The 13,260-nt window shown below is 44.2% G+C and overlaps 1 protein-coding gene across 1 annotated transcript in view; it reads right to left on the bottom strand.

The window, feature by feature from the left end:
- Nucleotides 1-489: 489 nt before the first annotated feature.
- Nucleotides 490-13,260, bottom strand: part of aamp (angio-associated, migratory cell protein) — a 33,170-nt gene continuing 20,399 nt past the window's right edge. The window contains exons 7-11 of the mRNA XM_081381528.1: nt 10,134-10,249; nt 9,360-9,454; nt 8,203-8,293; nt 7,973-8,127; nt 490-2,121 (exon numbers count right to left, since the gene is read on the bottom strand). Of these exons, the coding sequence (XP_081237654.1) occupies nt 2,046-2,121; nt 7,973-8,127; nt 8,203-8,293; nt 9,360-9,454; nt 10,134-10,249 (533 nt within the window). The 3' untranslated portion in view covers nt 490-2,045. The remainder of the gene's footprint in view (nt 2,122-7,972; nt 8,128-8,202; nt 8,294-9,359; nt 9,455-10,133; nt 10,250-13,260) is intronic.

A 13,260-nucleotide genomic window follows, 5' to 3' on the forward strand; every position in this document is an offset into this window, starting at 1 on the left:
GGTTCAGGTTCCCTTGCTCTACCGGTCCAGGTTAGAGGTCAAGTCAGGGGTCAGGGTTCAGGTTCCCTTGCTCTACCGGTCCAGGTTAGAGGTCAAGTCAGGGTTCAGGTTCCCTCGCTCTACCGGTCCAGGTTAGGGGTCAAGTCAGGGGTCAGGGTTCAGGTTCCCTTGCTCTACCGGTCCAGGTTAGAGGTCAAGTCAGGGTTCAGGTTCCCTCGCTCTACCGGTCCAGGTTAGGGGTCAAGTCAGGGGTCAGGTTCCCTTGCTCTACCGGTCCAGGTTAGGGGTCAAGTCAGGGTTCAGGTCAGGGTTCAGGTTCCCTCGCTCTACCGGTCCAGGTTAGGGGTCAAGTCAGGGGTCTGGGTTCAGGTTCCCTTGCTCTACCGGTCCAGGTTAGAGGTCAAGTCAGGGTTCAGGTCAGGGGTCAGGGTTCAGGTTCCAGGTTCCCTCGCTCTACCGGTCCAGGTTAGGGGTCAAGTCAGGGTTCAAGTCAGGGTTCAGGTCAGGGTTCAGGTTCCCTCGCTCTACCGGTCCAGGTTAGGGGTCAAGTCAGGGGTCAGGTTCCCTCGCTCTACCGGTCCAGGTTAGGTTCTCAAGTCAGGGGTCAGGGTTCAGGTTCCCTTGCTCTACCAGTCCAGGTTAGAGGTCAAGTCAGGGTTCAGGTCAGGGGTCAGGTTCCAGGTTCCCTCGCTCTACCGGTCCAGGTTAGGGGTCAAGTCAGGGTTCAGGTTCCAGGTTCCCTCGCTCTACCGGTCCAGGTTAGGGGTCAAGTCAGGGGTCAGGTTCCCTTGCTCTACCGGTCCAGGTTAGGGGTCAAGTCAGGGGTCAGGTCAGGGGTCAGGTTCCCTCGCTCTACCGGTCCAGGTTAGGGGTCAAGTCAGGGGTCAGGTCAGGGGACAGGGTTCAGGTTCCCTCGCTCTACCGGTCCAGGTTAGGGGTCAGGTCAGGGGTCAGGGTTCGGGTTCCCTCGCTCTACCGGTCCAGGTTAGGGGTCAAGTCAGGGGTCAGGTCAGGGTTCAGGTTCCCTCGCTCTACCGGTCCAGGTTAGGGGTCAGGTCAGGGGACAGGGTTCAGGTTCCCTCGCTCTACCGGTCCAGGTTAGGGGTCAGGTCAGGGGTCAGGGTTCGGGTTCCCTCGCTCTACCGGTCCAGGTTAGGGGTCAAGTCAGGGGTCAGGTTCCAGGTTCCCTCGCTCTACCGGTCCAGGTTAGGGGTCAAGTCAGGGGTCAGGTTCCCTTGCTCTACCGGTCCAGGTTAGGGGTCAAGTCAGGGGTCAGGTCAGGGGTCAGGTTCCCTCGCTCTACCGGTCCAGGTTAGGGGTCAAGTCAGGGGTCAGGTCAGGGGACAGGGTTCAGGTTCCCTCGCTCTACCGGTCCAGGTTAGGGGTCAGGTCAGGGGTCAGGGTTCGGGTTCCCTCGCTCTACCGGTCCAGGTTAGGGGTCAAGTCAGGGTTCAGGTTCCAGGTTCCCTCGCTCTACCGGTCCAGGTTAGGGGTCAAGTCAGGGGTCAGGTTCCCTTGCTCTACCGGTCCAGGTTAGGGGTCAAGTCAGGGGTCAGGTCAGGGGTCAGGTTCCCTCGCTCTACCGGTCCAGGTTAGGGGTCAAGTCAGGGGTCAGGTCAGGGGACAGGGTTCAGGTTCCCTCGCTCTACCGGTCCAGGTTAGGGGTCAGGTCAGGGGTCAGGGTTCGGGTTCCCTCGCTCTACCGGTCCAGGTTAGGGGTCAAGTCAGGGGTCAGGTCAGGGTTCAGGTTCCCTCGCTCTACCGGTCCAGGTTAGGGGTCAGGTCAGGGGACAGGGTTCAGGTTCCCTCGCTCTACCGGTCCAGGTTAGGGGTCAGGTCAGGGGTCAGGGTTCGGGTTCCCTCGCTCTACCGGTCCAGGTTAGGGGTCAAGTCAGGGGTCAGGTCAGGGTTCAGGTTCCCTCGCTCTACCGGTCCAGGTTAGGGGTCAGGTCAGGGGTCAGGGTTCGGGTTCCCTCGCTCTACCGGTCCAGGTTAGGGGTCAGGTCAGGGGTCAGGTCAGGGGTCAGGGTTCGGGTTCCCTCGCTCTACCGGTCTGGTCTCTGCAGGACGAAGACTTTGGCTTTATGATCTCCTCCGGCAGTGACTGCGACTGACGCCTCTCTGTGAACACAACAGACCCAACATCAAGTCAAGTCAAGTCAAGTCAACTTTATTTATATAGCGCTTTTCACAATACAGATTGTATCAAAGCAGCTTCACAGTATTAAATAAAATAGTACATCAGTGTTTGTTTCTGGTGTAAAACATCCACGTTTGGTAATGCTGATCAATAGCACTGTTGAATCGATTAATCAAATTAAGTATCCCCAACTGAGCAAGCCAAAGGCAACAGTGGCAAGGAACCGAAAAACTCCATCAGGTGACCTAATGGAGAGAAAAAAAAAAAAAAAGAAAAAAAAACAACAACAAAGAGTTACAGCACAAATTAATATTTTACCTATGATGAAGGTAGAACACATCAAGGTAGCAAAGCATGTTCAGTCTTTAATTTGAATTTTATGGACAAACTTGTCAAAATTTGAAAGAATAATATTTCAAATATCTTGGATAAAAGCGTCTGCTAAATGAATGAATGTAAATGTAAATCTTCATCGCAGGTCTTCTGGGTTCGAAATGACATGAGAAAATGATGATTTTTGGGTGAACTAAGCCTTTAACAGTCAGAGTAAAGTATCAGATGTAAGTGATTTGATGTAGAGATGGGTGAAGACCACACAGAGGAACATTACAATGTCTTTATGGACATGAACACACGGCAGCTAAACTGCAGCTAATCCGGTTGTCAGTTCACCTTTTAGTGTTTAACCCGGTTCTGGTCACACACAGTTCAGTTATTAATGGGAATGGCTAGAGAGAAGGAAAGAAGTACAAGCCTAGACTCACTCCCGTTGCCAGGTCTTGCTAGAAAACAGAAATCGTAAACAGAACAAGCCCATAATGAAGCTAAATCTTTATATTGAAAGCAGGCATAAACAAAACTGCACATTGTCAATAGAGGTTTAGCTAAAACTGCAAACACAAGTCTTCGGTTGCGGTCAGTGTTAGCTAACATATTGCTTTGGTCAAAAAGAGCAGATACCAAACGTACAAGACGCCAAAACGTTGCTATGGTTACCACTGCGAGAATCAATTTCGAGTGCGAGTTGTTTTCCGTACACATGGAATGATAATTTAGGGAATCCAGTTGTGACTCCTAAAAACTTTAACAGGAGCGAAACAGGAGCATTCACCAACTATGTGAAATAAATAAAACACCCATTTAAGAATCGCCACTTGTCAGTCAAACACGGTTTTAGCTTTTTAAATCTTATGTACATTATTGCGTTACTGATAAATAAACTAATTATAAAACATATTTACTTTATATGCAAAGCAGCACATTGTCACATGAGCTCTTTCTCTTATAGGCATCACTGTCACACCACACAGCACTACCGTCAGTTCCTGATCGGCCTCAGTTTAACACACACACACCTGTTCAGTTTAACACACACCTGCTCAGATTAACACACACACCTGTTCAGATTAACACACACACCTGTTCAGATTAACACACACCTGTTCCGTAGACATGTAAAAAAAATGAGCAGTGAGCACCAATAATAATTGAGCACAACATCAACATCTTATGATTTCTAAAGAATAATGTGACGTTGAAAACTGGAGTAATGATACAGAAAATTCAGCTTTGACATTACAGGAATAAATTACATTTGAATTATATTCAATTTGAATTATATTAACATTAAAATATTAATTATATGAAAATATATAATTATTTATAGGCTAATCATTTTTCACAATATCAGCAGCACTTCCAAACTGTAATAGGCTACATTACTTTGTTACTTTTATTTAAAGGAAATTATTTAGAGTACCTTACAATAAAGGCCGTCTCAGAATTGTAATGCATTAGCTACTCCAGTTACTTTCACCAAAATAACTACAGAAGTAGAACTTAACATTTCTAAAACAAACGACTAGGGCTGTGTAACAAGCGTTATGGACGTGACATTTGCAAGTCAAAACTTGAAGTATAAATTATCAGAAAATGCACTTAATACCAATATATTGAAACTGTCTGTTATATATCCATAGGCTTCTCCCTTAATAAAGGAGTCCAGACATTAAAAAAATATCAGTCTACTCATGCGTTTTATATTTAATATGAGGGAAATAGCATGTGCGTTACATTTTTTTTACCAAAAGTAGCCTAATACTAGCCTACCCACCGGATGAAGAAGCGTTGTCTCTCCGCAGAACATAAATTATTCATTTTATTTAATTTTTCGTGTTTGCATTTATGAGGAAAAAACAATGTAACGGACGGAGAACTGCGTTACGGACTGACCACTCTGAAAACGACACTAAAAGACTGCTTTAAAACTTTCACAGAGACCTCAAACAGAAAGCACAAAGCCTTTCTTTAAGGTGAAATTCGTTTTGTATTAATTTTAGCTTAATTTTAATCATTGTTTCATCTACCAAATGCCAGGATTTAATAGGCAAAATAAAATGTTAATAGGCCTATATCAGACAATAGATAATCAGGACATAGAGGCGCCGGCGCCTAAACTGCAGTTGGTCTCATAAATGAACCGAAACTCAGCGCCTAGACCTACTTGCATCACAGACATGTCTACTTTTAAACAGAACAATTCAAAACGAAAGAAAACAGACTGCTCTCTGCGTATGTATGAAATGTGCATTACTCTGTGGTGCGTTCATGAAGATGCAGGCTGGTTGAAGTCATTTAATGGGCTGGTGAAGTCACCGTCTATAATTCGCTTTCATTCACTGTCTAATATTTTAAAGGCCGATGCAGCACAAACGAAAATTGTACTGGCACAAAACAGCACAAACGAAGCACAAACGAACGAGACTATTTTGGGTGAATTTGGAGCATGTGGGGGGGCTGGTGACGTCATCGTCTATAATTCAATTTCTGATATTTTAAAACCCAACGCAGCACAAACGAAAATTTTACCGGCACAAACCAGCACAAACGAATGAGACTATTTTGGGTGAATTTGGAACATATGGGGGGCTGAGTGACCTCAGAACGACCTAAAAATATAATTTTAATATCTAAAAAACCGAAGCAGCACAAACGAAAATTTTACCGGCACAAACCAGCACAAACGAAGCACAAACGAACGAGACTATTTTGGGTGAATTTGAAGCATGTGGGGGGGGCTGGTGACGTCATCGTCTATAATTCAATTTCTGATATTTTAAAACCCAACGCAGCACAAACGAAAATTTTACCGGCACAAACCAGCACAAACGAATGAGACTATTTTGGGTGAATTTGGAACATATGGGGGGCTGAGTGACCTCAGAACGACCTAAAAATATAATTTTAATATCTAAAAAACCGAAGCAGCACAAACGAAAATTTTACCGGCACAAACCAGCACAAACGAAGCACAAACGAATGAGACTATTTTGGGTGAATTTGGAACATATGGGGGGCTGAGTGACCTCAGAATGACCACATAATATTATTTTAATATCTAAAAAACCGAAGCAGCACAAACGAAACTTTTTACAGCACAAACGGAGAACAAACGATTGCATCTATTTTGGGTGAATTTGGAGCATGTGGGGGGGCTGGTGACGTCCTCGTCTATAATTCAATTTCTGATATTTTAAAACCTGAAGCAGCACAAACGAAAATTTTACTGGCACAAACCAGCACAAACGAAGCACAAACGAACGAGACTATTTTGGGTGAATTTGGAGCATGTGGGGGGGCTAAGTGACCTCAGAATGACCTAAAAATATTCTTTTAATATCTAAAAAACCGAAACAGCACAAACGAAACTTTTTACAGCACAAACCAGCACAAACGGAGCACAAACGATTGAGCATAGTTTGACAACGTTTTGCGTTGGGTGGGGGGCCAACTTCACGCAGGTGTCAAACCTACGCATTCAGTGTGAGACTCACGCAATCGACACTTTTCACACGCTTTCGCGCCACACATTCATTTTCTCACTCAGAGAAAAATCGCGGAGCAAAGAGTACACTGACATCGACAGACTAGACAGAGCAGGTTACTTTTGAATTCTCAGCTCTCATGTTCTGTCCATTTTATTACGAAATTCAGACAATAAATACCGTTTTGGTGCTTGTAAATGTGACGTGACAGATCGCTGTAGTAGCGCATCAGTTCAAGTAAACCGATCATCTGTTACTTTTTATTTAAAGATACAGTACAACTTACCGAAAGGTATGCCTCATACATAATATCGATCAATCAGTGTTTTTCAACCACGGAAAGAGGTCAATAAAACTGCAGGTGAACAATTATGTCACAGAACGTTACATTTACCTCAGGAAAGCCATTTAATGACCAACACGTAGTTGACTGATAGCTATAGAGAGGAGTATTTTGCTAAATATGTGCACTATATTACATTTGTATTATATTTTTACTTGTGTCATAATTTATTATAATGAAAACCAAATTTAATTTAATTTGTTCATTTTTAACCTTTAATAATTAAAGCAATTAAAATACCGTGATAATACCGTATACCGTGATAAAAGCTCAATCAATTAATCGCAGCATGAAAATGTGATACCGGCACATGCCTACTGTTCAGATTAACACACACCTGTTCAGTTTAACACACACACCTGTTCAGATTAACACACACCTGTTCAGATTAACACACACACACACACACACACACACACACACACACACACACACCTGTTCAGATTAACACACACCTGTTCAGATTAACACACACCTGTTCAGTTTAACACACACCTGTTCAGATTAACACACACCTGTTCAGTTTAACACACACCTGTTCAGTTTAACACACACCTGTTCAGATTAACACACACCTGTTCAGATTAACACACACCTGTTCAGTTTAACACACACCTGTTCAGATTAACACACACCTGTTCAGTTTAACACACACCTGTTCAGATTAACACACACCTGTTCAGTTTAACACACACCTGTTCAGATTAACACACACCTGTTCAGTTTAACACACACCTGTTCAGATTAACACACATCTGTTCAGTTTAACACACACCTGTTCAGTTTAACACACACCTGTTCAGTTTAACACACAACACACACCTGTTCAGATTAACACACACCTGTTCAGTTTAACACACACCTGTTCAGATTAACACACACCTGTTCAGTTTAACACACACCTGTTCAGATTAACACACACCTGTTCAGATTAACACACACCTGTTCAGATTAACACACAACACACACCTGTTCAGATTAACACACACCTGTTCAGATTAACACACAACACACACCTGTTCAGATTAACACACAACACACCTGTTCAGATTAACACACACCTGTTCAGATTAACACACACCTGTTCAGATTAACACACACCTGTTCAGTTTAACACACAACACACACCTGTTCATATTAACACACACCTGTTCAGTTTAACACACAACACACACCTGTTCAGATTAACACACACCTGTTCAGATTAACACACAACACACCTGTTCAGATTAACACACACCTGTTCAGATTAACACACACCTGTTCAGATTAACACACACCTGTTCAGTTTAACACACAACACACACCTGTTCATATTAACACACACCTGTTCAGTTTAACACACAACACACACCTGTTCAGATTAACACACACCTGTTCAGATTAACACACAACACACCTGTTCAGATTAACACACACCTGTTCAGATTAACACACACCTGTTCAGATTAACACACACCTGTTCAGATTAACACACACCTGTTCAGTTTAACACACAACACACACCTGTTCATATTAACACACACCTGTTCAGTTTAACACACAACACACACCTGTTCAGATTAACACACACCTGTTCAGTTTAACACACAACACACACCTGTTCAGATTAACACACACCTGTTCAGATTAACACACACCTGTTCTGTTCAGATTAACACACACCTGTTCAGCACGAAGTCGAGGATCTCAGCAGTGTGTCCACGATACTCTGACATCAGCATTCCTGATCGAGCGTCCCACAGAGTCACGACACCAGCCAGATTACAGGTGGAGACCACAGCAGACGCCTCTTCCCACTGCAGGTGGACTAACCCAACCTGACACACACACACACACACGTCATATAAGGAAAGACGTTTTTGTGCCATATTAAATGTATTCTCAGCTTTTACCTCATGTTTACACCGATGTCTGAGGCTCTGTGAATTCATATCATAAATGGCCAGTGTGCCGTCCAGATACGCAACAGCAACTAGAGGCAGCCTGGAACACAGCAAAACACTCCTAATAAGTCAAGTCACATTTATATATTATGAATGAAACCAATCCACAACCTGACCTCTGACCTGTAATGCTGCCTGGATCATAATCACACACTGTTGGCTCATTGGCCAGAGGAGAACTGAGTGACTGAGTTTCTCACGAGGGTTTTCCTCCATTCTGACACTGATGGAGTTTGTGTTCGTCACTGTCGCCTCTGGATTCATTATACTTAATATTCAACAGTATTATTGATCTGACTGCACTGACACTGCTGTATGATGACATCACTGTATGATGACATCACTGTTTTCTCTAGAACTGCTTCATAGATTATCATATTTGATGAACTTTACAGTTAAACTGACCTCAGCTGATCTGTTAGCATCACTGCTCATTATTTTCCTGTTTATCACTAAAGCTGCTTGTATTGTATAAACAACATGTATTGTGTCAAGCACAACAGAAAAAAGAAGGACCACATGGACCCTAATAATAGGATTATTAGAACAGTTGGAATTAAAATAATGTTTAATGTAACCACGCCAATCAGAATAAATCAGCCAAATCAGATTTAAATTTCATTCAGGTTTTAAGGGGTGGTTAGGGTTAGGGTTAGGGTTACACCTTTTCTAACCCATTCGATAGGACATGTAAACACCTGACTGGAGTGAAAACTGAAACTGGAAAGTTTTGCGCATGTGCATTGATGTAGAACTGGCGTAATGACGCATGAAGCACAGAACGAGTTCTCCTTCCACTCGTCATCTGTGAAAGCAGGACAGTGTCGTCCCAGCAGCCCTTGCTTCAGACTCATGCACAGATGCTTGTTTTGGGCATTTTTACTGCTTTATGAATATAAGCAGTGCTCGTCGTCTCCTAATCACAAGTCAGTGTTTGGTGGACTGATGTTACTCAGTTAAAAAGCGGATCTTGTGCCCGGAGACTGGCTGGGAGAGATCATGGAGGATCATGGATGAAGTCTGACTGGACGGATCACTGTGTGTTTGCACCACATCAGAACACCACTACACACTTCTGCCTGAGTAGAGTTATATGCTTTACTTACACATTACAAAATCCCACAGATTCTACAGAGTTGGAATCCTGCTCCTGCATCGAGTCTTTCTCTTCAGTGTTTTCGCTGGAAAATGAACATAACACCTAAAGAAGAAAATAAAGGAATCACACTGCAGAACATGTGAAGCTCTCTGATGGGAAAAAGCACTCGCTTCCCCCAGGAAATAATTCTTCTTATTTAGAAAATATATCTTGATTTAAGAATTTTAAGATATTGTACTTCAAAAAAAGAAAAGCATTTTTGCAGCGTGTATAAATGCTTTAAAAAGGAGGAGACCAGAAGAATCTCTGGGTTTACTGAAGAAAACCAGGTTAGGTCCACAGAGTAAGTTACCATGGTAAATCTCAGAATCATTTCTCGATTCCCGATGCATCGATTTATTGTCCCAGCCCTAATGTAGGATTCAACATTGTCTTGATTTGTGCATTAATTGTGATGTAATTATAAAGTATAAATAATATCATCAATTTAAACATTGACAAAAAGCAAGACAAAAATGAGACTCAGTTTTCATTGACTAAAACTACACTAAGATTCCCAGATATTAGTTGACCTAAACTTGACTAAACAAAAACAGGACAAGGTTGACTACATGTGATAAAAACTAAAGAATACATTTGACACGACTAAGACTAAATTAAAAAATAGCTGACAAAATGAACACTCGTGCTTTGAGGCTTCCTGCTTCTTCTCTAAAAGCACAAATAAAGACATAAGAACATCACTGTAGTGCTGAGCACTGGTTAGGGTTCCTCTGTTCACCTTTCCTGTGGCTGTGCTGATGAGTTTGGCCTGGCCGTCGACGGAGCCCGTCAGAACCAGCGTTCCCTCTTTATTGCAGGCCAGAGCCGTCAGCGGCCCCTGGTGCCCGTCGGGCCCTGAGGACACACACACACACACACACACACACACACGGGTTCAGGGCTAACAGCACACTTACATCCGCCCTACTGATTGAGTCATCTCACATTCTGTGCTTTATAGGGAAAGCAGAAGTGTTGGAACAACTTCACAGCGTTAAGAGTGAATAACTCATGCAGAAAGTTCTGGGACTGGGACAATAAACCGATGCATCACGATTCTCTCTCCAATCCATCCTGACCCTTATTTTCTAACAGCAGATGGCGCTGTAGGCTAGCTTAGCCACACGCTCTAATGCTCATGAAGAAGGTGTGTGTGTGTGTGTGTGTGTTTGGGTGTGTGTGATACCAGTCCACTGCAAACACACTTGTAATTCATTTCAACCTTTTCGAACTTTATAAAATTTTATAGCGGATTGAAGAAGTGTGTGTGAGGAACTGGAAGCCAGCAGAGTTTGGCTGTAACACACACTTCATCTGCTGTTAGAAACTACACTCAGAATCGATGCGAGAGACAATCAGGATGGGTTAGGAAAATCTCAGAATCGGTCCGGAATCGTCTGAAGAATCACAATGCATCGATGTATTGCCCCAGTCCTGTAGAGCACACACACTCATCATCAGCCTCATCACACACACACTCATCATCAGCCTCATCACACACACACACACTCATCATCAGCCTCATCACACACACACACACACACACACACACACACTCATCATCAGCCTCATCACACACACACTCATCATCAGCCTCATCACACACACACTCATCATCAGCCTCATCACACACACACTCATCATCAGCCTCATCACACACACACTCATCATCAGCCTCATCACACACACACTCATCATCAGCCTCATCACACACACACTCATCATCAGCCTCATCACACACACACACACTCATCATCAGCCTCATCACACACACACACACACACACACACACTCATCATCAGCCCTCATCACACACACACACACACTCATCATCAGCCTCATCACACACACACTCATCATCAGCCTCATCACACACACACACACACTCATCATCAGCCCTCATCACACACACACTCATCATCAGCCTCATCACACACACACTCATCATCAGCCTCATCACACACACACACACACACACACACACACTCATCATCAGCCTCATCACACACACACACACACACACACACACACACACACTCATCATCAGCCTCATCACACACACACACACACACACACACACTCATCATCAGCCTCATCACACACACACTCATCATCAGCCTCATCACACACACACTCATCATCAGCCTCATCACACACACACTCATCATCAGCCTCATCACACACACACTCATCATCAGCCTCATCACACACACACTCATCATCAGCCTCATCACACACACACTCATCATCAGCCTCATCACACACACACTCATCATCAGCCCTCATCACACACACACTCATCATCAGCCTCATCACACACACACTCATCATCAGCCCTCATCACACACACACTCATCATCAGCCTCATCACACACACACTCATCATCAGCCTCATCACACACACACTCATCATCAGCCTCATCACACACACACTCATCATCAGCCTCATCACACACACACTCATCATCAGCCCTCATCACACACACACTCATCATCAGCCCTCATCACACACACACTCATCATCAGCCCTCATCACACACACACTCATCATCAGCCCTCATCACACACACACTCATCATCAGCCTCATCACACACACACTCATCATCAGCCTCATCACACACACACTCATCATCAGCCTCATCACACACACACTCATCATCAGCCTCATCACACACACACTCATCATCAGCCTCATCACACACACACTCATCATCAGCCCTCATCACACACACACTCATCATCAGCCTCATCACACACACACTCATCATCAGCCTCATCACACACACACTCATCATCAGCCTCATCACACACACACTCATCATCAGCCTCATCACACACACACTCATCATCAGCCTCATCACACACACACTCATCATCAGCCCTCATCACACACACACTCATCATCAGCCTCATCACACACACACTCATCATCAGCCTCATCACACACACACTCATCATCAGCCTCATCACACACACACTCATCATCAGCCTCATCACACACACACTCATCATCAGCCTCATCACACACACACTCATCATCAGCCTCATCACACACACACTCATCATCAGCCTCATCACACACACACTCATCATCAGCCCTCATCACACACACACTCATCATCAGCCTCATCACACACACACTCATCATCAGCCCTCATCACACACACACTCATCATCAGCCCTCATCACACACACACTCATCATCAGCCTCATCACACACACACTCATCATCAGCCTCATCACACACACACTCATCATCAGCCTCATCACACACACACTCATCATCAGCCTCATCACACACACACTCATCATCAGCCTCATCACACACACACTCATCATCAGCCCTCATCACACACACACTCATCATCAGCCTCATCACACACACACTCATCATCAGCCTCATCACACACACACTCATCATCAGCCTCATCACACACACACTCATCATCAGCCTCATCACACACACACTCATCATCAGCCTCATCACACACACACTCATCATCAGCCTCATCACACACACACTCATCATCAGCCTCATCACACACACACTCATCATCAGCCTCATCACACACACACTCATCATCAGCCTCATCACACACACACTCATCATCAGCCTCATCACACACACACTCATCATCAGCCCTCATCACACACACACTCATCATCAGCCTCATCACACACACACTCATCATCAGCCTCATCACACACACACTCATCATCAGCCTCATCACACACACACTCATCATCAGCCCTCATCACACACACACTCATCATCATGCAGTAGTGTTGTCACGATACTAGAATTTCTAACTTCGATACGATACCTTAAAAAATATCGATATTCGATACCATTTTCGATACCACG

The sequence above is a fragment of the Scardinius erythrophthalmus genome, assembly GCF_964197995.2.
Source record: "Scardinius erythrophthalmus genome assembly, chromosome: 12".
NCBI classification, from domain to species: domain Eukaryota; kingdom Metazoa; phylum Chordata; class Actinopteri; order Cypriniformes; family Leuciscidae; genus Scardinius; species Scardinius erythrophthalmus.